Here is a 25,259-nt window from a genome sequence, read left to right as displayed (position 1 = left end):
TTGAAAGGCTATTTTAATAATATGCAGACAACTTTGGGAGACAGAATAAAGACACAAGAATATATTTGTAAATATTTATTTAAACAACAATCGCACACCTTTAAAAATCCTAATCTCAGTCATTCATGAGAAACGAACAGTTCTATACACCATAGAATGTCAGCAACAACTAATCTGGGAAAATTTGGAGAAATTATGCCTTATTGTAGGTCTTGCAACGCTTCCTACAGGATCAGGTCTGTAATAGTTCAGGTAAACTCAGAGTAGGCTACTGAACACACATGCTACAAAACGATGAATTATTTCTAAAATATATACGAGTAGTTTAAGCTTAACTTCGTTCAACTTTATTACCTGTTTGAAATAAATAATCCATAAAACAAAACGAGGTGCTCACGCTAATAATTTCTGTTCCACTCGCTTGTATTTGTCGCCCCGCCCACGCTATGGTATCGTAAATATTCATGATAGCTCCACCCATTGGAACCAAATATTTCAGTAACCGAATATATTGTAACACTGGCCAGACTGAGACGCGTCACGCAACACACCGGAGAAAGCATCCCACAACATGCTGGAAACTCAGGTAAACTCCCACTGCAACGTTACAATAATAGGCTACTTTTATCAGCTTGACATTGAACTAATGCTCCATGCTCGTACCATGATAAGTATGGAACCCTATCAACCGTGCCGAATTTTGCCACTGCAAGCACTACTTCACATTTTCTTCAGGAAATGTACATTCTAGGTTTGTAGATAAGGTTTCTCCATGATTCAGATGCCCTGCCGATGTTGATCCGTGTTTTTTTCACCCGAAGATCATCCTATTCAAGTTTGGCCTTTAATACGAGCTTCAGCAGAAAAAAACTTTTATTGTTTTTTTTGTTTTTTATCAATATGGGGAGTTTGTGTTGGAGTCTGTGACGTGTTGTGCTGGGAGCAGGTTGGTTGACTCTTAGTGTTATCAGACATGCATAGTTCGAATTACAGGGATGTTAATTCAGCCCCCAAAGGGACAGAAATATCAGTTTTGGGGGGGTCAGATAATTTTTCTGATGTTGTGAAAAAATATAATTACAGTTACAATACAAGTCAACTCCTATTTTCACTGTAGGAACATTTTAATGTAAAGCGATTTCAGACACCCCTATTGTGGACCGTACCATTTTTAACCACCGTGGCTAGAAGCAACGGAGATAGAGAACGACTTCAACTTCTTAAGCAAGTGTCAACGTTGAATGATAACACGCTAGTTTCATAAAGTATTATTCTTTTCAACATTCCTTATTTGTATATTCAAAAATGTTTAAAATAATCTAATTTAATACAGTTATACGTTTTCGATGTAAATTATTTAATTTTATTGGTAACAGCCTAGTGTCTAATTATTTTAATTGAATATATTTATCAAATTTAAGAATTTGAAATGAAAGATGGAGCATACATTTAATAAAATTAGGGGAAAATGCCCTTTATAAAGGTACCAAAAAATTATTCTGAGTGTTTTCAAACAGTGATGTAATGAAACATTGACAATTTAAGCTTGAAGGGAGTAAAACCTCTGTTTAGGCTATTAAGGAAATGTAATTTTGCCAAAAGAAGAACTTTTATTTTAAATAAATGTTCATTTTAAATCAGCCTACTTCAGTGTGATGTTACCATATTATCATGCTTAACACTAAGAATTTGAATAATTGTAATATGATGATCAGATGCAGATATCTAAATCAAAGAATATAGGCGGATTTGTGGGTGGATTATTTATTTTTAATAGTGGATTCGGGTGACTCAAAGTGCACCAGATTAATGAATTTATCTTTAAAGGGATACTCCACTTTTTTCGGAAATATGCTCATTTTACAACTCCCCCAGAGTTAAACAGTTGAGTTTTACCGTTTTAGAATCCATTCAGCCGAACTCCGGGTCTGACGGTACCACTTTTAGCATAGCTTAGCATAAATCATTGATTCAGACGAGTCCAGTAGCATTTCTTTCAAAATGACCAAAGAGTTTCAATATTTTTCCTATTTAAAACTTGACTCTTCTGTAGTTAAACCGTGTACTAAGATCGACGGAAAATGAAAAGTTGCGATTTTTCTAAGCCTATATGACTAGGAACTACTCTCATTCCGGCGTAATAATCAAGGAACTGTGCGGCCGTACCATGGGTGCAGCAGGCGTAGTGATATGACGCAGCGCCTGAAAATAGGTCTAATAGGTTAGACAAACTTAGTCCCGGTCACGTTGGAAGAAGTTACCGAGCTGGGGACTATTTTTAGGCGCTGCGTCATATCACTACGCCTGCTGCACCCATGGTACGGCCGCACAGTTCCTTGATTATTACGCCGGAATGAGAGTAGTTCCTAGCCATATAGGCTTAGAAAATCGCAACTTTTCATTTTCCGTCGATCTTAGTACACGGTTTAACTACAGAAGAGTCAAGTTTTAAATAGGAAAAATATTGAAACTCTTTGGTCATTTTGAAAGAAATGCTACTGGACTCGTCTGAATCAATGATTTATGCTAAGCTATGCTAAAAGTGGTACCGTCAGACCCGGAGTTCGGCTGAATGGATTCTAAAACGGTAAAACTCATCTGTTTAACTCTGGGGGAGTTGTAAAATGAGCAAATTTCCGAAAAAAGTGGAGTATCCCTTTAAAATGTACAAAATTTTCTTACGAGGGGGCATGCCCCCGGACCCCCCTGAGATACCAAGCTCCACCAACAAAAAAATGTGGGAAACACATTAGGCTATATGATGATCTACAAAAAAAATACACATTTACTTAGCTTATTATTAAAATACATTATTATGATTTTACCACCTCCGCCTCATTTTGAGCCAGGAAAAACCCTGAAATAGGCAATAGGCTTCTTGTAAAGGTATTACTTTTACTAGTAATTAGAATGGTATTTCAGTGCACCTTAACTTTTGGGAGTTGATCAAAACAGTTCTCTTTTGGATATATAATAACAATGAGATATTCTTTAGCCTACTGATTATCAGTTTGTCGCATGTTTAGACCTTGTAGGCTATGTGTGTTGCACAACACATGTTGCATTTGGCGAACACGGTGGGGATTGATATGGTAGTGGACCATGATGGTCATAGAAGAAGTGAAGGAGCAGTTCCCCCCAATTATGGTGGGGTAATTCACACTCTGCAGACATGTCATAAGTTGCATAAGTCATAAGTCCATGTCATAAGTTGCAGCGTCGTCGCTGTTGAGTGCAAAGTCAGTAGGCTAGATGAGGCGAGAGGCTCGGGAGCGCGCATGCAGGTGACGTCACTGGCAGGTGACGTCACTGGCACCTTCACATAAAAATAAGAATACTTGCTTTCAGAGATAATAGCAAAACCCGCAAAGTGGATCATTTTAATGTGAGATTACAACCCCTTCACACACAGGCAATAAAAAAAGGATTCGTTTTAGTAGAAAAGCTACATACAGCACCTTTAAGGGCCCGAGTGTGCTCGTTGTACCACGGCGTTGGACTATTTTCTTTAATCTTCTTTAAGCGCAAAGGAGCAACTGTGTCTAAAGTGCTGGAAAAGAGAGAGTCAAAAGTTTCTGTCACAATATCGAGTTCTTCTAAGCTATCTGGGATGCTGAGGAGATGAAACTGATCAGGAATATTATTAATAAAGCAATCTTTAGTGGCAGAAGTGATAGACCTAACATATTTTTAACACGGAGTCTGCTTTGCAGCCTTGTCTAAATTAAGTTTACACGAGACTAGATAATGATCTGAGATGTCATCGCTCTGCTGCAGAATTTCCACGGCATCAACAATGATTCCATGTGATAATATTACACCTAGAGTATGATTACGACAATGAAGTAAGTCCTGACACATGTTGTCTAACTCCAATAGAGTTCAGAATGTCTCTAAATGCCAATCCCAATGCGTCCTTTTTGTTATCTATATGTATATTAAAATCACCAACAATTAGGACTTTACCTGCAGCCAGTACTAACTCTGATAAAAAATAAAAAAAATCAGCAAATTCTTTGATAAAGTCTGTATGGTGCCCTGGTGGCCTGTGTATATATATATATAGGAAATTTCCAAGCAACACAGCAGTAATGACTTTATGAACTTCTTCACTTATAAGATTGATAATATCAGGGACAAAATTATAACTATACAACAGTCTACTACAGTATTGCATCAGGGAGTGCATTGTAGTCTCCCTAAGGAAAATTTCGATTCATTTATTGCTATAGGAGAGGAAGAATTCGCTAAACTCATTAAATCATCTAAACCGACAGCATGTATGTTAGACCCTATACCGACTAAGCTACTGAAAGAGATGCTTCCAGAGGTCATAGATCCTCTTCTTACTATCATCAATTCATTTTTGTCTCTAGGATACGTACCAAAAACCTTTAAGCTGGCTATGATTAAACCGCTTGTTAAAAAAATGCAACTTGATCCTACAGAATTAGTCAATTACTGGCCGATCTCAAATCTACCCTTTCTGTCAAAGATACTAAAAAGGCAGTATCTTCACAACTATGTTCCTTTTTAGAAAGAAATGATATCTGCGAGGATTTTCAGTCAGGATTTAGACCGTACCATAGTACTGAGACTGCTCTCATTAGAGTTACAAATGATTTGCTCTTATCATCCGATCGTGGTTGTATCTCTCTATTGGTGTTACTCGATCTCAGTGCTGCACTATTGACCACAACATTCTTTTAAATAGACTTGAAAATTATGTTGGCATTAGTGGAATTGCATTAGCATGGTTTGAATCATACTTATCTGACCGTTATCAGTTTGTAGCAGTAAATGAAGAGATGTCTTATCGATCACAAGTTCAGTATGGCGTACCACAAGGCTCAGTACTAGTACCACTGCTGTTCACTCTGTACATGCTACCATTAGGAGATATCATTAGGAAGCATGGAATTAGCTTTCACTGTTATGCCGATGATCCTCAGCTCTATATTTCTTCACAACCTAACGAAAACCACCAATTCACAAAATTAACGGAATGCATTGCTGATATAAAAAATTGGATGACTAGTAATTTCCTACTTCTAAATTCTGAAAAAAACAGAGATTCTAATTATTCTAATAGGAAAAACTTCCTCACGTAATAACCTAGAATACTGTCTAACACTTGATGGCTGCTCTGTTAAGTCGTCATCGGTTAGGAACCTGGGTGTGCTCTTTGATACCAATCTTTCATTTGAAAGTCACGTGTCTAGTATCTGTAAAACCACATTTTTCCATCTTAAAAATATATCTAAATTACACCATATGCTCTCATTGACAAATCCGGAACAATTAGTTAATGCGTTCATGACCTCAAGGCTAGATTATTGTAATGCTCTACTGGGTGGTTGCCCTGCACGCTTAATAAACAAACTACAGCTGGTCCAAAACGCAGCAGCTCAAGTTCTTACCAGAACCAGGAAGTATGACCATATTAGCCCTGTTCTGTCAACACTGCATTGGCTCCCTATTAAACATAGTATAAATTTTAAAATATTGCTGATTACTTACAAAGCACTAAATGGTTTAGCTCCGCAGTACTAGCGAGCTCTTAACGCATTATAGTCCTTCACGTCTATTGCGATCTCAAAATTCCGTCCAGTTGATAATACCTAGAATATCAAAATCGACTGCTGGCGGTAGATCCTTCTCCTATTTAGCACCAAAACTTTGGGAACAGTCTTCCTACCATTGTCCGGGAAGCAGACACATAACACATTATAGACTTCTATAATTCAATGTTAGGCTGCATAGATCAGGTCAGCCGGAACCAGGAACACTTCCCATAAATCCTGATGTACTCATTACATCATAAGAAGAATGGCATCTTTTTTTTATCCCTAGGTTTTCCCGCAGCCTGCCGGATACAGGCTGTATCCAGATCTTATGAAGGACCTGCGCCTGGACCTGATGTCATAGCGGGGTGCTAAAGTGCCAACTAGTTTCTCCTTATGGAGGATCCCTTTACCACTCAGATAAAGCGTTGTCGGGAAAATTCGGTTCGCGTATCTACCCCGAAGTGATACAATTCTGTATCAAAATGTTAAGGCCAGACAAGTAGTTTTTAAGGCTTAGTTTGTAGGGAATTACAAACCTGCGCACATATATTCAAACGTGCATACCAATAGACTGAACTCATAATACGCATGTGCACGCCATCAGCGTTCTCACAGGTTTCGCGTTTAAAGTCTGTGTAGAGTTTCCTGTTAAAACGGTGTTGTGTTAGCGGCCCCTAAGTTAATAACTAATGATCGTTGCGACAGAAGTGAATCAATCAAATTAACTTTAGCTGGAAAATAACTTGATTCAAGAACTGCTATAAAGCCAAAACAATCTCTGTTACTTTAAACTATCCTTGTATCTCTGTAAAGCCGCTTTGGAACAATCTACATTGTTAAAAGCGCTATATAAATGAAGATGACTTGACTTGACTTGTAAAAGGCGCGAGCGTGCATGAGACGGCAAGCACGGAAGGCAGGTTGACAGGCTAGCGAGATACTAACGATTTAGATAAAAGCTAGAAATGTCAGATTAATGTGATAGGCAATGAAAAGGAGTAAGGGGATGCTTAGGTAGCTAGCTTGAAGCCAATGGGGTTGTCACTCAGGTATCAAGGTCTTTATTTTACATCCAAGCAGGTATTGTATGTGTGTGTGGTTTCTACAAAAGAATAGAAATACAGTGTTTTAGTTTACAATAGTCAAGTCAAGTCAAGTCACCTTCATTTATATAGCGCTTTTAACAATATGGATTGTTTTAGAGCAGCTTTACAGTGATAATAGGAAATTACCATAACAGATTGTTTAGGCTTTACAACAGCTCTAGGATACAGTTATTGTCCAGCTAAAGTTAGCTTTGATTGACTGATTGACTTCCGTTGCGAAGATCATTAGTTATTAACTTAGGGGCCGCTAACACAACACCGTTCTAACAGGAAAACCCTTAACACACTCCGGCCGCCCATCTGCACAAAACAGTGCCTGGTGTCTCGAGAACACACTCCCTGAAATAGCTTCCAAGGTGCAAACGATTAGCCGTTATCTCTGCACAAACCTCTAAAACGCCAACCCGCGAAAATGCAGATTTCGTGCACATGAGCATTACGTGTTCAGTCCAAAGGTATGCGCATTTGAATATATATGTGCGCAGGAATGTAGTCCTTCTTTACAAATCAACCCTCAATAAACTACTTGTCTGGCCTTATAATACAGACATTTTTTGTCGCGTCTGCGTAGCCACGTGAACCGGAATTATCCCGACAACATTTTATCTGTACTGAGGTAAAGGGAAGGGAAGGAGGCCTTCACAGGGGAGGGACTGGTTGACACTTCAGGACTGCATTGTCATCGTGTCCAGGCTCAGGTCCTTCATCAGATCTGGATACGGCCTGGATCCGGTGAACTGCGGTAAACCTTTGATAAACAGAGAGACTAATATTAGCGTAGACGCCATCCTTATTATGATGTAACAAATACATCAGGATTATTTAATTATAGAAGACTATAATGTGTTATGTGTATGCTAGCCCAAAGAGATGTGTTTTTAGTCTAGATTTGAACTGACAGAGTGTGTCTGCAATAAACAATGCCAGATCAGATTGAATTCACAGGAAATAAAGTAATTTAAACAATACATGAGGCCATCTACTCATACTATAAGCTCATCAAATACAAATCTAAATAACTAAAGAACATGCCTAGGCAGGAAATATAGCAAGCATAAAACACACATTTAGGACAAACTTAAGAAATACAGAATAATATTTAAGTATCAAAAAAGGCACTTACATGGTCAATTACGCACACGCAGGAAAAAACAAAGAAAGGATAAAAACTCAGTCCTCTGCACAGTACATAGCTGGAGCTAGAGGTTAATAGGGAAATTAACAGGCTAAGAGGGGTGTGGCACATGCTTTGCACCTTGCAGCTTAGGGACACAAAAACTTCTCAACAGGCAATATTAGACAATATCTAATATATGTTGATGAGTAAGAATAAGTTAAATATAAACAACAAGGAATGATAGTAAATAGATATTCAAAGCAGAAAGCTGTACGGAGCATACAGACGCAAACTAGCAGCAAGGCAGACAGTAGCAATCGATCAGGTGCTAAATAGACATTTTCCGCCCAGAGACGCCAGACAGGGTGTGCATCTTTTAGAGTCCTGGCATTGAGCCACCTGAAGTTGGTGCAAATTCTCAAACTGCCATCCTTTTTCCATACCATTACCAGTGGTGATGCAAACTCGCTGGTGGATTTGCTTATTATGGCCTGATCCTCCATTTCTGTCAAGACCTGCCTTAGTTTTTGGTAATGAGCTGGTGGAGTAAGGTAAGGAAGGTGAAATGGTCATTCATCCATCAGATTGCAATGAGAGAAGCCTTTTGCCACACCACAATCCAAAGCATGTTTCGAGATGATGTCATTATAGCTAACTAAAAGCAAATCCTTTTTAGTAGAGAGGCCAACTTGGCACAACTTGATGTCTGTATCTTTTAGGCCAACTTCTGCAAGTTTCTTCTCAAAAGCCTCAGAGTTTTGGAAAACCGTAAAATCTTCGGTAGCCACAGAGGGCGATACATCGGCCAACTTGCAATTCCTCTTCAAAGTCTCCTTAAATGCAGTCTCCAATGATCCAGAACAACCAATGATACTAACACCAGGAATGCTGCTCATGTAGAAAGTTGGAGCAACTCCAGTACCACCTGGCCAATTTGAAAATCACAACCTATGCATAGCTCAGTTGTTGTGTTCAGTATTTAGCCAATGTCTTCTGGGGAAGATGGAAGAATGAGTATTTGAGTGGACTTTAAGGATGTTGCAAGTGGCGCACAGCTAAGCCAAACCTACAGAATGGAGATGTTGTTCTTCTGAAAGATGTGTGGGAGAAAAGAAATGACTGGCCAGTTGGGATCATAACTAAAACCTATCCAAGTGAGGACGGCTAAGTTAGAAAGGTTGATCATGCTCGGACTCGGACCACAGCAAACGTGCCCATTGTAAAAACGGCTGGTGTTTTTGGTGTGCCATCTGTTTATGTCAGGTGGGGAGTATCTTGGTCTTAGTTATATTATAGTTTACTTTGTTAATAGTGACACCTAGTGGTCTAGAAATCTGTCACTTTTTAGTGATGGGAAGTCTGGTTCTTTTCCGCGAACCGGTTCTTTCAGACAGTTTATTTCAATGAACCGGTTAAAAAAAATGGTTCACCCGTTCTTTTATGTCATCACGTAATGACGTCAATTCTATCATCCCGACGGATAAAAAAAACCTTAAAATAAAGTAATTTGTAATCATAACTTCTGTTAAATAGTAATCATTGTCATCATCTTGGATAAGTTTCTTACATTTACGTTTTTGCAAATTAACCTGCGAATGTCTTACATGTCTTAAAAGATATACATTGAATAAATTAGTCTTCATCAACTTTTTACAGAAACCAGGATCTAGCTCATAAATCTAAAAATATAGGTTCACTAGTTCGCCTGCCCATTCAGCCTTAAAGGTTAATAGTAAACTAACTTGGCTTGCTGTCCTTGGAGAAGTCTCGAACCCGAGGCTATTAGAATATTTTGCTGAAGTCGCTGTGGGGGAATACAGGGCGGCTCGTGGGATGAATCTCTTGTTGAAGCTAAGAGAAAACGAAGGGGCTCCTGCGGGGAGCAGGGGAAGAAATCACTGATGCTGCAGTGAAAAGAATGGACTTTTGACATGTGACTTGCTAAATGTAACTCGGGGCACATAATTGTGATGCTAGATTGTTTACTTATCTCAACATTGCTACATTCTAAGTTAAATAAAGGTGATTTATATGCATCTTACATTTGAGTGTATCTTACATATTGTTTTGAGCTATGTGAAGTGACTAACTTTGTAAGAGATAGTATTTTTTTTCAATTTCATTGTTCATTTGTGTTACAGTTTCACAAATTGGTCTTCAGTAAAGAGAGTTTGACCCTGACTTCCATCTACGACCTTTACTGGGTCTTTGTTTAGCTCTCTGCCAAAACAAAATAAGAAAAACATAAGCTGAGGGCAGAAGAAATAAAATGGAGATAAGTTAAAACATTAGAATACTGCTTTTAGAAAAGAATTATGGATACAATGCATAAAACATTAGAGATTAGATCATAAACATTCTTATGATTTGTTTGCATTTTGTCAATGACATTCAAAAATAAAGCACATGATGAACTGATAACAGGTTTCAGTAATAAGCCTACATGTACAAAAGCAACTAACCAGCAATTGATTTGTACCTCTATGGGAAATAATGGTCACACCTGTGATAACAGAGACCTCTGCTGGCAGTAGGCTACTGAGATGCATTCTTTTTTTTTTGAGACAAGTGGATTTTGAACTGTTTTTGATAATGAAGTTACAGCAGTATTGTTGTCACGAGAAGGTTTATTGAAAGGTTTGGATATTGACAGGCAATTCAGGTTAGACATAACAAAATGAATTAAACACGGGCAATAGAGCAGACGATGGAGAACATCTAAGAAAGTATATCTAACAGATAAGAGTCTAAATACAGAACAGTCTAGCAGAGTAGACTTATGGCACTTTTCCACTGCATGGTACGGTATGGCATGGTACGGCACGACACGCTTTGGCGCTTTTCCACTGCATGGTACGGTACGGCTCACTTTGGTGCTTTTCCACTGCATGGTACGGTACTGTACAGTACGGCTCGCTTTGGCTCGCTTTAAATGGTACCACCTCTGTTGAGGTTTCATGCGTACCGTACCGATACTAAAATGTGACGTGAAAACACTGCAGATCATTGATTGGTCAGTCAATCTTTGGTCACTACCAGCGTCACTGTATCTGCGACACGAGACACCAAACCCGCTAGATTTAAATAGCCAGTAACAGCCACCGCTGTAGCACCTGTTTTTAAACTACACTGAACAAAATTATAAACGCAACACTTTTGTTTTTGCCCCCATTTTTCATGAGCTGAACTCAAAGATCTAAGACTTTTTCTAAGTAGACAAAAGGCCTATTTCACTCAAATATTGTTCACAAATCTGTCTAAATCTATGTTAGTGAGCACTTCTCCTTTGCCGTCACACTTACAAAAAAAATCTGAAATCGGCCAAGAAAATTGCAATCAGTGCATTTCTAGTTATCATCTATTATGCTGTGCTGTTCAGACTACATGACTTGCTGTCTGGAATTGAAGTCGCTGTGGTGTTAACACTATGTGACACTACGTAAATTATCCACAACAGGGGGGTCACACACTACACAAGCTGACAACAGCTCTGTCACCCAACGACTCCATCCGGGCCCAAAACCACGTTTTATCTTGAAAACACATGCAAGAAGTGAAATGATGCGAAACAACGCGCAAAACAGGAGTCGTTAATTTGAAAATGGATGTCGGGAAGAAATTAGCCCTACAAGCTGTTTGCACAATGACCTGTTCTGAAAAACCCAGAAAAAAGAAAAAAAGAATATGTGTAAAAGAATATATCAGCACACATGGGCAGCAGGGATTGTCTGTGATACAGAGAGAGTTGGAGGTGAGTAAAACATGTTTATAATGAAAAAGTTGCTGCTGCTGTTTTTCCTCCGTTTACCTCAACCTATGCCTTACTCTCTCATTGGCTGTAGCTCGTCACGACACTTGACACCACATGATGTCGAGTCGGCCAACAGCTCCGGATATTTATTATGCTAGATATTTGTCTGCCGTTTGTGAGGTGTTGGCGAGGCGTCAGCGAGCCTCTTTGATGCGTTGTTGAGTAGTTCACACATACAGTAAATATTGGCGAATGCTGATTTGCCCATAGCCCAACCTGTCTGCAAGCCCATTGACTTCCATCCATTGACTAAAATCCTGTATTGTGGACTTGGCAGTTTTTTTTTGTTGTTTTTTGTTGCGCATAGAGAAATTTATTTGGTCTCATGGTTTATTTATGGATTTATTTATGGTCTTCTTATCGGATAAGCAAAAAATTATCCTCCTTTATTGAGTGCATTTATTTTTATTCATTTTAAGATTTTATGCATCTTGATGTTTGGTGTACATTCCAATATATGAATAAAAATATATAGATGGAAACATAGCTAGTGATACACATCACCAAATAGCAATTAGGTTATCACTAAGCCATATTGCTATAACAAAACCTTACAGTCATGTCAAATGATCCTCCATAACGCTAAAATATGTAAATCCAACTACCCACAAAGTACACTCAAAGCGATATATAGGCTTTTTGCAAATCTCAACTGCTTCATTGTTTATATTATCACCATGTTTAAACTATCCTAGCACCAAACTGTTCAGTGTGGAGGTAATATAAATATTAATATCATGAATTTCTATAAATCTACTTTAAAACAACACGTATTGTGGAAAACACTATACAAATAAAATGAACTTGACTAGCATGACAATAGTTTATATGTCCGGTTGTAACAAACAAAATACAAATCAAATGTGGTAAATGATTGTTATAGAACAAAATGAATGACAAATAGTTTCTGAAGTGAGGCATGGCATAATTTATTATGCAAAAAAGAAAACTTGAAGATATTCTAGAGGCAGAAATAAAACAAAATACAATTATGAACTTTTTCATATAAAATAATGACATTTTTTAATAATTAAAAATAAAGTCATTTTTGAGTTGACGACAAACACACCACAAACACAGCTATACAGCATACTTCAAAACATAATGATAATTAATAATTTCTGAACATTGACTCTCAGTCTTGATTCACCCTTTTCAAATGGTTTCTCAATAGAATTCATAAAAGTAATAGAATAGCGTAGCTCTAATAGGGGCACATTGTAACGCAGTGTTACAATGTTCCCCACCTGCGCAACTGGGATTTAAACCCGGCTAGTGTCTTCTGCTGGTGAGATCATTAAATAGATATCTCAACTTTTAAATAACAGATATGATTAAAATAATATCAGATTTCTCTCATTTTAAATAAACACCAAAATAAAAATTGATATGAAAAATCAACTTAAGAAATTTAGCTCTGCATTAAAGGGATAGTTCACCCAAAATTCATACAGGGATTCATACAGGTTTGAAACAACTTCGGGGTGAGTAAATTATGACAGAATTAAACATTTTGGGAGAACTATGCCTTTAACAAACCTCCCACCAGCCAGAATTAAGAAGTTTACATGCCTTGGCTAGCTGATTCAACCATGGAACAGAAACCATTTTGTCCAGGGTCACCACAAGACAGTAATCATTTTAACCATTAGAGGGCAGAAAATCTTTCACATGAATTGATGCTACATTCCATCAACAAAACAAGAACCTAACCTACTGTATAAACAAAAAATTTGAACTCTTTTCGTTTGTTGCATTAACCAGATATTCATACATTATTTATTAAAAATAATAAAGACACTCCTGTATAAACTGTTATATAATATTTAGATTTCTTAATACAGAAAATATTACAAATTTAAATATCACAACATTTTACAAAAAGGGAAAATAATATTAGTCAAATTTTAAGTTGTGTATTCCACATTAGAAGGGAAATCAGGATACATGATTCAAATAGTCCTTCAGTATTTTTGGAATGTCCAGACAATTTATGGAGCACATTTTGTTTTCCGTGGGAAGAAACTTCCATAAAGCAAGTCGCGCCTGAGACATCAGTGGTTTTGGACAAACTGTATATAGAGAGGATTTGGTGTTACAATCACATAGGAATGAATGACAAAATAAAAGCCGAGCACACGCATGCACACACACAAACACAATATTTGAGGCTGTATTAGTGAGCATCTCTCATAGAATCAGTGGTTTTCATTCTTAGCTACTACATGCTAATTTCTACATCACTGGTTTTCAACTCCGTCCAAGGGATCCATCCATTTTTTACTGTATTCTCTCTTATATGACACACTGGCCCTGTCCCAAATGGCACACTTCATATGCACTTTCGGGTCTAACAATGGCCGCCGCGTGCGAGTGTCCGTTAAGTCCATGAGACCGAAGGGTGTCCCATTTGATCCTTTTAGGTCTAAAAAGTGTGCTCGCGAGCACCCCCGTCACTGCCGATGTGCACTTTTGCCGAGCCCGCACTGAAGAAAGCTCCACAGCAGACTTCTTCCCGACAGTCAAAGCGGCATTACGTCACGAAAATGTGGACTCTTAGGAAGACCGCAGGCATTTCTCAATACAAGTATGCAAAGTTTGGACTTGCCAAGTTTACTCAGGAGAATGAACTCCCGAGGGATGACGCAAGTCCAGTAATTCTGTAAATGGTACAGCAGCATACTTGAATACGTTTATTTCTGTATGTATATTTAGGCTTCAATAAAATGAAATGTGTTACAAAACACCACCCTGCCTCTTTTCATTTTTTACTTAAAAAAAATTTAACATATTAAGTCACATTAATGTAGTTTAGGCAAAGAGTACATTGATTATCTTCACTGCATGAATATTTGTAACAAAACAAAATACATAACACAACCTTGCCTTTTTTTTTTTTTAAGTATTAAACATATTAATATGTGGTTCAGGCAATATGTGCATGTGTACTCTGATTATCTTCACTGTAATAAAATTAAATATGACATAAAACACAACCCTGCCTCTTTTTGTTAAATGTCAGGTTTAATGATCAATAATAGCCATTATAAAAGTATAAAAGGTATAAGAAGCAAAGTCAGCACTCTAGTAGGCTACAACGGTAAAGTTAAATAGCCTAAATAAATATATAAAGTTATCAAACTCCTCTTTGCCCTCAGCCAAAACTATTTGATCGGGAACAAATTATAGATTCATGAGACCAAAGATCGCCCGTTAGATATACACAAGATTAATAATATATAACGTTTAAGCACTACAGAGACATCAGAGCCAGCGGCAAATGTCAGAAGGATCAGCCGAGGAAAGGCTGCTCCAGTCGGGGTACATGAGCGCTGAGCGCCTGGTGATCGACTGAATCTCACAAAACGAAAACGTTGCATAACATTTTCAAATAAGAGCTCTCTTTATAAATAAACCAAAGATTTTAGCTTTAAACAACTACATTCTCACCTGAAAACTCTTAAACTAAATTTTGTGACACAATAACACAAATAACACAATAATACAATTTTGTGACAGTTTTAAATTACGTGGGTTTTCTCCTTTGCTATTGATGCTTGCTGGTTGGTGCAAGATGCATTCTGGGATACCTGACTGTCTCAAGTCCTCACAAGTCACTTCTTGATGCATCCTCGATAAAAGGGGCGGATCAAGAAAACATCCAGGGATCTGAACTGTACTTGGCTAGATGTGAACTTCGAATTGGAACAGGACTTGGGAAGCGACTGATGACGTTTCACAAGTCCACAAGAACACAAGTACAGACAAGAACGCATATTGAGAAATGCTTGCGAGTGTTTATGGTGCTATTTGGGACAGGGCCACTGGCTGCATCCAAAAGCTTATGCAGCTGACTTGTTGCAATAACTGCAGGAACCGTTTGTGCAGGTACCTCACAAAGTTGCTTTCGGACAGGCTTCTGAGCCAGCATAATGGTTTAATGATCTACACCAAAATAGAGAGAGCTTTGGTGAAAACTAAGTAAATATGTATTTACACTCACCTAAAGGATTATTAGGAACACCATACTAATACTGTGTTTGACCCCCTTTCGCCTTCAGAACTGCCTTAATTCTACGTGGCATTGATTCAACAAGGTGCTGAAAGCTTTATTTAGAAATGTTGGCCCATATTGATAGGATAGCATCTTGCAGTTGATGGAGATTTGTTGCAAAGATGCTCTATTGGGTTGAGATCTGGTGACTGTGGGGGCCATTTTAGTAAAGTGAACTCATTGTCATGTTCAAGAAACCAATTTGAAATGATTCGAGCTTTGTGACATGTTGCATTATCCTGCTGGAAGTAGCCATCAGAGGATGGGTACATGGTGGTCATAAAGGGATGGACATGGTCAGAAACAATGCTCAGGTAGGCTGTGGCCATTACCATTACACCACCATTACACCACCACCACCAGCCTGCACAGTGGTAACAAGGCATGATGGATCCATGTTCTCATTCTGTTTACGCCAAATTTTGACTCTACCATCTGAATGTCTCAACAAAAATTGAGACTCATCAGACCAGGCAACATTTTTCCAGTCTTCAACTGTCCAATTTTGGTGAGCTCGTGCAAATTGTAGCCTCTTTTTCCTATTTGTAGTGGAGATGAGTGGTACCCGGTGGGGTCTTCTGCTGTTGTAGCCCATCCGCCTCAAGGTTGTGCGTGTTGTGGCTTCACAAATGCTTTGCTGCATACCTCGGTTGTAACGAGTGGTTATTTCAGTCAAAGTTGCTCTTCTATCAGCTTGAATCAGTCGGCCCATTCTCCTCTGACCTCTAGCATCAACAAGGCATTTTCGCCCACAGGACTGCCGCATACTGGATGTTTTTCCCTTTTCACACCATTCTTTGTAAACCCTAGAAATGGTTGTGCGTGGAAAATCCCAGTAACTGAGCAGATTGTGAAATACTCAGACCGGCCCGTCTGGCACCAACAACCATGCCACGCTCAAAATTGCTTAAATCACCTTTCTTTCCCATTCTGACATTCAGTTTGGAGTTCAGGAGATTTTCTTGACCAGGACCACACCCCTAAATGCATTGAAGCAAGGTGTTCCTAATAATCCTTTAGGTGAGTGTATAACAATAGTAATTTCTCACTAGAAATGTCAGCAAAAGTGGAAACCGTCAGTCAAAATGTACTATGTATTTAAAGACAAACTGACCACCAACCACAACTTTCAGATGCCATCTTTATTTATTTTATTTATTTATTTATTTATTTAGCTCAACTGTCACTGGAATGGAATGCACAGGATTGTGGGATATTTGCTGCCTTCAGAAATCGATCAGATGAAGGTATCTCAGGAGACAGGAAGTGAAGCTGTGAATTTGGATGTGTCTTGATGCCTTTCTACCTTTGAATGCATCCTCCAAAGGCATAATTTTTAAAATTTAATATGCAGCCACAGTTCAGTTCATGGAGCTTTTCCCTAACGAGCTGATGATCAGAATCACGTTTGTTAAATGGGTCCCCAGGACCGGAGTTAAGAACCACTGCTTTACATATTGTTCAGCCCTAAACTGGGTGACTGATTTTTGGGCTGGCAGGGATGGATGAATTATTGAAAAGCACAAATTCTATAAAAAGCATGTAAATAAAAAAAATCTGTTTATAATTGGTTGTTTGTTTGTTGCTAAACAATGTGCCATATATATATATATATATATATATATATATATATATATATAATTCATTAATATATTATTTGTATATTATAATCATCGAATCATTATGCACAGTAAAGCTTTAGGACAAAACCATACCACTTTTTTTTTTTTGGAGGATAAAAATGTGGTGTCCTATCTAGTTAACAGTTATAAGCCTTTAATCTATTTATGCACCACAACTGTCATTCAACAATACTGTCTTGATAGGCTATGAACCACCAAAGCAGATTCAGCTTTAATACACAAGCATGCAGATTTTTTTTTATATATTTTTTTATAATTTTATTTATTTATTTTTGACATATGAATTAAATTACTTAATGTTGGTGTTACAAAATATGTTTTTATTTATTTATCTTTAGTAATATATTTGGCCTTCCCACAAGTTACGTCCAAAGTTACTAAATCTAAACCTACCCCTCACAAACACTTAAGATCAGATTTAAGTGCATATTGAGTGCTAAAAGTGAATTTAGAGGATTTCTTACAATGTTGAAACAAACAGGTCTTAAAGGGATAGTTAAAATTTGCTGTTACTTTACTCACCCTCAGGGCATCCAAAATGTAGGTGACTTTTTTTTCCTCAGTAAAACTGTAAAGAAGATTTTTAGCTGAAATAGTTCTTGGTGATTCATAAAATGCTAGTCAACGGCTACTGTCACTTTGCCAGTCAAAAAAACATATGCAGACAAAACAAAATGAATACCCGTGGCTCCTGATGATACATTGAGGTCTTATAAAGCAAAATGATCGGTCTGTTCAAGACACTAAACATTATTTACAACATTATTACCTGTAATCCACAGCCTCGGCAGACAGTCTGGAGGTCGAGCTTCATGTCACATATGCGCTGTGTATGCGCGAGAGAAAACGTCTCAGGTTACAACTGTAACCATGATCAACCCATATTGCCATGCTGAGGGGAGTGCATGCCAAATTATGGCTGTGACAAAAAAAATCATAAAACGGCAGTTTCACTGAAATGCCAAAAACAACCCCCCTTCGGGTCACATACTGTCAGTGACAGTATTGCCTATGGCCATTGCCCAAGCTATAAGCCTCAAAGAGGCCTCCAATACAATGAAGGCCTACCAAGGCTGCTCAAAGGCTTTGGAATCAACAACTTCTGTGGAAGGGGTTCCTTTAAGGGAATACGGCCAGGAGGTCCAAAGGAGTCCCGTCCAGTCCCTTTCTGAGGGGGACATGAAGTCAACCCCACATGCCACCAGGGAGGCTGACCTGGTCTAATTTAATGACCTAGTCTTGCCCACAACCTGTCTGTTTCCTAAACAGAGTCTCTAACATATGTTGCCTCACGAGTGGAGGCATCCGATAGAGAGGGCTGCAGATAGTGGGACATCACATCCCAAATGGGAGTGAGCAACTAATCTGTCTCTACCTGAGCCTGGGTGGTGAAGAGTGATATCATACGAGCTATGGGTAGCAAAGAACTTTAAATAAAGACCCTAACAAGGGGAGTACTATCAGCATGACCCTGAGGAATGTATCAGGGTCGAGGCCTATTATCTTGTATTTTTTACAAGACAGATTTTGCATACTCTACCAAACCTAAGGAAATTGAGTCCACGATAAGTGGCCAACCACATTCAACCCCATGACTTTAATTATTTTATTCAATTTTAAGGCCTATCTGGATAAACTAGCTACAATATTCAGCTCTAAAGGGCGGAGGCCTGAGCATACTGCTTCTTACTTTCTAGAGAGAAAAGGCCTGACAACACCCATGAAATATCTGCATGGGAGGCTTTTTGAAGATAGCCTGCTACCTATGCTGCTATTTACCCTGTAACACCACTAGCATTTTTATGCCTAGTGCAAAAGGCGGGCCTTGGCTAGATGACTCTTGTAGGAAGAAGAGGCCAGTACTAGGAACAACTAGATTTACAGGAATAATTTATCCTGATGGGCTCTAGCTCTAAGGAACCTACACTCAGATACTGAGAGGCTCAAGGCGAGAATGCTTAGCAAACCGCCGCCAATTTCCTAGTTACTAAGCCTAAGCCATAAATCGAGGTGGCCCCATGAGGGCCGACACACGAATATAAAGTGACTGACGTTCAGAGCTATAATCTCAACGACTTTCTAAAGTGAGAAGAGAACTGCTGCTCTAGTATAAGGTGTCTATCAAGGTGGCCAGAAGAGGGCCAAAGCTTGACTTTGTAGTTCTAGCTGGAGCTTGACAGAGCGGTGGCCTCAGTAGAATAACTCCAGATAGGGAGGAAGCCATCTCACACAAAAAAATTATATTAGGTGCTCGGACGAATGGTGGCCTCACTAGAGAATTTTCCATACAGCCAACCTGTTCATTACTACAGATTGGCACTACCCGTTATATAAGCCTGCCGACTCTAACATAAGAGGAGGCCTATGGGAAGGGTATGCATAGCCTACCTATATACTTTTTGTTATAGCCACAGAAGTTTTTTTTGTTTTCTCAAAGGAAAGTGGCACAAGCAGATCCCTCAGGAACTCATCATACACGTATGTCATAATGCGAAAGGCAGCTCGAGCTCCAGACTACCGTGAACATGCTGAGGACCATTTGCCAAGGCTGTGTATTACAAGCGATAATGTTGTAAATAATGTTCAGTTCAATACAGACCGATCATTTCTCTTCTTAAGATGTATCGTCAGGAGCCACGGGTATTAATTTTGATTTACATTTTTTTGATTCACCAAGGACCATGGTTTCAGCTAAAAAATATTCTTTACTGTTCTACTGAAGAACTCAACAACATCTCGGATGCCCTGAAGGTGAGTAAATTAACAGCAACTTTTATTTTTGAGTGAGCTAGTGTATATATCACAGATGAATGTTTTACAGACTTACCTCTCTCTTTCAGCAGAAGCATTACTGCTTCATTTTGTCTGGTTGTTTTGTCAACAATTAAAGTGGGTAGAAAGACATTTGCTCCAAAGTCTATGAGCAGCTGAATGTATTCTAGCCCACAGCCGTATCTCAGACACATCTCCAAGACAGTTTTAGGCTGTTTGATCCTGGTCAGCATCTTTTCCTCAGTGCAGTTGTAGTCTGGGTTCGCTCCATGCTGCAGTAACAGTTTGAAGCAATCCAGATGGCCATAAACAGCTGAAATGTAGAGTGGTCCTCGGCATGTTGTGGCGTTCGAGGCCCAGTCGGGCATTTTGGGCTTGACGTCTACGTCAGCTCCGTGTCGCAGCAGCTCCCTCAGGATGTCCACGTCACCCTCTCGGGCCGCAGTGAGCACTGGGGAGCAGTTGTTATACAGGCTACCATTAGGGTTTGCACCAGCTTCTAATAAAGCAACAACACAGTCTAGGTGTTTGGCAGCGACGGCCGTGAAAAGTGGAGTCTGAGCTTTGACATCTAGGCTGTCCACCTCTGCCCCGTGAGCCAGGAGGACCTCGAGACAGTGCAGGTGACCCTGAGCCGCAGCAGTGCGCAGTGGAGTAACCGGGATGCCCCAGCCACTGCGGTGGTTGATGCATTTCCTGTACTTATCCTGAGACAGGAGATCAGTAAGGAGTTTGTCGTCATCTTTATAGACAGCTTGATTCAGTTCCTGGCAACAGTTTGTGTCTTCTTCCTCATCCTCTTTGGGTTGAAGAAGAGAAAAGATCTTTGAGATGTCCATCAAACTCATGCTGGTGGACTTATCCAAAAGCATTCTTCAGCAAACTGATCAAGTCTCCATTCGACAACAGGAAAGAAAGAATTAAAATTACTCTCAAGCTCTACAACATAAAAAAAGATCAAAATAGTTGTTACATTTAAAGCAAAGCACACTCAAAATCATGCTTTTGTTTCCAAGCCCACACTTAATAGCCTTGCTGATATTCATAGCTTGAGAGCTTTCATAAACAAAGTTAATATAGAGTAACTGTCTTTTTAGACACAATATTTAATTGTCTGTTTTTGCTTTAGTTCCAAACGAAACAGGATCAACCGTTGCATGTCTCTGAGCAGCAAAGTATTGGTGTTTTGTTACTGAGTCAGTGTTTTTGAGCAAATCGGTTTAGTGACAGTCACTCGTTGTCACATTTACCCTTGCACAGCGAGATGTCTTCTACAGTCATTTGGTCTTCTGATTGCGGAAAAAGCTAATTTTATATCGCATTCAAGTTTGTTGAACTTTAAAAATCCCTCCACTAATGCAGAGACTGATAGTCTATCATCTGGAGTATGCAAAACACAGATAAGCGAAGTGATAGCAACAGTTAAAAGACCTAATGCTGTTGGGTTTAATATCAGCAACTGAGTAGTAAAATTTGGTATTTGTGTATACTGTTGGGTATATTAGGGTTTGCCCCTACTCGTACAATTCCTCTTGAGGATAAGGATGCTTTTATATATTTCTTTATTATATATGTTTATTTTACTCTGATCATTTAAAAAAAATTGTAATGTATGCTTATGCTTATATCAATCCCGGAACTTACAATGCAACTAATCATCCACATATCTGCTAATGCATCCTTTTTACATACATATTATGACACATAACAGTGAACATTATTAATTAGTGTAGCTTCTGCATTAATGTTTGTACTGTTTACCATCATAATATACTGTTTTATCTGTTTTACTATGAACCGTGTTTACAATTATGCACGTACCCTTAATACTGATGTTGTTTTTAAGGTACTATACTGTGGTTGAACTACTGTTTATACTGTGTATTGTTTAAATTGTTTATATTGTTTATTTTATTTTACTAGTTATTTATTATTACTTATTGTTTTATGCGTCTTTTTTTAGAGCTGCTAACTCCATTTTGTTGATGTGTACAACTGTGTGCATACAATGACAATAAAGATGCTTATCTCATCTTATATCAGGTCAGTAGTATTATTATTATTATTACTATTATTTGTGGAATTTATGCTTTTAATCATTTTCACACTGGGGGCAGAAACACATTGGCCGCCTCCGGAAACTGAAATCCTCCGCAGGCAGGATACAGAGATAGGATGTCTCCTTTCGAGATACCTTCATCTGATCGATTTTTGATATCCCACAATCCTGTGCGTTCCATTCTCTGACTGTTGAGCTTTAAAAATAAAGATGCCGTCTGAAATTTGAGGTTGGTGGTCAGTTTGTGTGTAAAGTGTACATTTTGACCAACGTTTACCACTTATGATGACATTTCTAGCGAGAAATTTCTAGTATTGTAGTTATTTAAATTAATTTGTTGTCACCAAAGCTCTTTCTGTTTTCTTATCGATCATTAAATCGTTACGCTGCCTCAGAAGTCTGTCTGAAATCAGTTTTGTGAGGTATCTTCATGCATAAACGCTGCCTGTTAAGTCATTGCCTGACAGGGCAGGGAGGCAACAAGTCAGTTCCTGGCAGCTGCCTAGGTTTTTGGATAAAGCCTTTGTCGCACCATCAGAGCAGTCATAATAAAAGCACATATTATAACACAGTGTTACAGCTGATCACACTGGATATTTGCCTGATTTTCTCAGCTTCCTAACATATTTGCATGTCCCAAAAGGTGAATGAAAAATGTATATTTAGAAAACAGACACAGTTGATGATCAGAAAATAATTTCAATCTATTCACAATAAAAGAGGAAGTCAATTTAAAACATAACGTCGTGGACTATGCGCTAATGTGAATGTCTGCACAGATTATGAAAATTGAAAAATGAACATGCACAGCTACTGTTTATAGATAGTCCAGTACAAGCCTATGCTGTTGTAAATATCTCAAAAAACGAAAACAAAATATTTTTATGTGTGGGGGATTGGGTTTAAGTAACACACAATTTGTACTATTTTGTTTTGATGTGGAAACCTGCCATTAAATTGCAAATTATAGCCTAATAACAATTAAGTACAAAGAAGTCGATACATATTATAATTAAATATTGTTTGCCGAAAGATCATGTCATTTACTAAATATTTGAAAGTAACATTATTTAAAACACGTGGAAATTTGCCCTGATCTGACATTAATGAAAATATTCTTTCAGTTTAGCTCTACCTTCATTTTACAGTTAAATATTGTCTGTCAATATGATTTTGATGTTAATTTGTTAATAAAAATATTTTGTTGATTATAGTTATGATAGAGACAGGATGGGTTTTCATTTGGTGCTTTGAACTGGCAAACCATATCCTAATTTAAGACTAGCTGTTGGAAATCATTGCAAGAGAAAACAAAATTTGTGTAATTGGACATTTATCTCAAAACCAAATATTAAGTGAGATATATTGACCTCTGACAACTTTCCACTGTGATAACTAGCTATGGTGTCCATTATATTTAGCATATGTTTGAGTTGTAGTCACAGTCTACCAAATGGCACCCATGAACAGAAATCTCCAAATTAAACATATTTATTTATTCCAATATAAGTCACTGCTGCTGTAACTACTTCAAAAACAAACTATGCTTATGTATTTTTTTTAAGTAAAGTCACAAATGCCATCGTTAACAACAGTTCATATTTCAGCAACAATAGTGTCAATCCACCAAGAGAAGTTTGGAGGTACTTTAAATGACACTTAATGCAGGTTATTAAATGCTTCTGCTAATAAAGTACAATTTCTTGTGTAATTGTAGCTTACCTGTAGGTGTGTAGTATCCACAGAGAGAAACGCATGTAAGCTTTGTAGCGTTGAGGGTCAGTGTGACACAAACAGATCTGAGCAGCCACAGGGGCTAAGTTTAGGCCACAAATGGATCGGACCAAACTTCCATTCTTGGAGGGCCAGAGGATGGAGTTATAATTAGAAAGGTGATAGACCTGTGACAGTCACAGACAGCTCGAGCTGTTAGTGTAAGTTTGGAATGTGGTCTATAAATGGATAATAACCATTGATAACATTTGCAAAACAACAATGTTGTGTTGAAACTATTAAGGCTGTAGTAGTTTGTTATAATTGTGTTATAGGAGTCATCTGGTACTTTTGTCTTTATAACTGTCATTGAGTTGCAGCTGTCAGGGGCTATAGATGACGTCAGCTGCTGATGTACCTAAGTCCCTGAGAGACAAATGTTCTGAAGTTATTTTTGTTTTCTTACTGTTTTGTAGTTAAGATTTCTACTGCTAAACAGACTATAAATAACTAAATGAAGTGATGGGGAGGGGCTGGGTGTCACTGGACTAATTTGGCCTAATTTGAATTCGAATTTTATGAATTGCATCGTTTTTTCATTAAATTACATTAAAGTTGTCTCAAATCATTGTGAATGTAAAATGAGCAATGTTTATATTTTAATAGTCCTGGATACTGTAGTCACTGTTGGACTGTATCATGATGAGGCCATGTAAATACTGCTGGGTCAACAGTGGAATATTAATCTAAATACTGTAGGTCTACATATATGAATATTGACAGTACAAAAAGTGTTGCACAAAGTGTTGAGATTGACAGTAAAAACATTCAAATATTCATAAAACAAGTGATTTATCTATTGATCAACAATTTATTTATAACAAAATTATTGATTCTCTTTAGTTAAAGGATAAATACCATTGTAGTGTGTGTGTGTGTGTCATGTCTGTTTTTGGTTTAATTTCATGGTCTTGTTTTCATGTCTTTTATTTTGAAATTTAGTCATGTTTCCTGGTTCCTTGTCATGTGATTCCTTGCCCTCATACAGTATGATCATGTCTTGTTTTTCCCTAGTCAGAGATTGTCTTGTTATAAGGAGATGAGAGGGTCTAGGGTTTTAACTAACTTGGATCACGTAAGGCACCTCAGCCTATCGTGTAATGGCAGTGACGTCAGTGACGTATTATAGGCTGCATTGCCTATAATAAAAAATAATGAATTTCAAACCTGAACCAAACAGATCAACAGTCTGTCATCTTTAGTCTGCCACAAAAAAAACAACATTAAAATCATGAACTCAAATGTCATTCTGATTGTGAACAAACAATGACTGTTGTAAAAAGTGCTTAAATCAGACCTTTCCGGATAGCCTAACGCTAATAAGCCTTACGGCAAAATTATTATTACGACTAAATTG

The 25,259-nt window shown here is 38.1% G+C and overlaps 2 protein-coding genes across 3 annotated transcripts in view; one reads left to right on the top strand and one right to left on the bottom strand.

The window, feature by feature from the left end:
• Positions 1-523: 523 nt before the first annotated feature.
• The window catches only part of msnb (moesin b), an 82,330-nt gene continuing 57,594 nt past the window's right edge, over positions 524-25,259 (top strand). For both annotated transcript variants that reach the window (XM_084431182.1, XM_084431180.1), the window contains exon 1: positions 524-586. Coding sequence is in view for 1 of the 2 variants with exons in the window: in XM_084431180.1 (XP_084287306.1) it covers positions 572-586 (15 nt within the window). In the remaining variant the exon portion in view is untranslated. The remainder of the gene's footprint in view (positions 587-25,259) is intronic.
• asb12b (ankyrin repeat and SOCS box-containing 12b) lies at positions 13,540-23,920 on the bottom strand (the record flags this gene model as incomplete). Its single annotated transcript, XM_084431055.1, has 3 exons — positions 23,852-23,920; positions 20,126-20,963; positions 13,540-13,673 (listed from the first exon to the last, which is right to left on the bottom strand). Exons 2-3 carry the CDS (start codon positions 20,940-20,942, stop codon positions 13,540-13,542), a joined length of 951 nt encoding a protein of 316 aa, XP_084287181.1. The 5' UTR covers positions 20,943-20,963; positions 23,852-23,920.

This window comes from Rutilus rutilus, assembly GCF_951802725.1.
Source record: "Rutilus rutilus genome assembly, chromosome: 14".
NCBI classification, from domain to species: Eukaryota; Metazoa; Chordata; class Actinopteri; order Cypriniformes; family Leuciscidae; genus Rutilus; species Rutilus rutilus.
The sequence above is the reverse complement of the archived record's forward strand: the minus strand, read 5'-3'. Positions and strand labels throughout refer to the sequence as shown.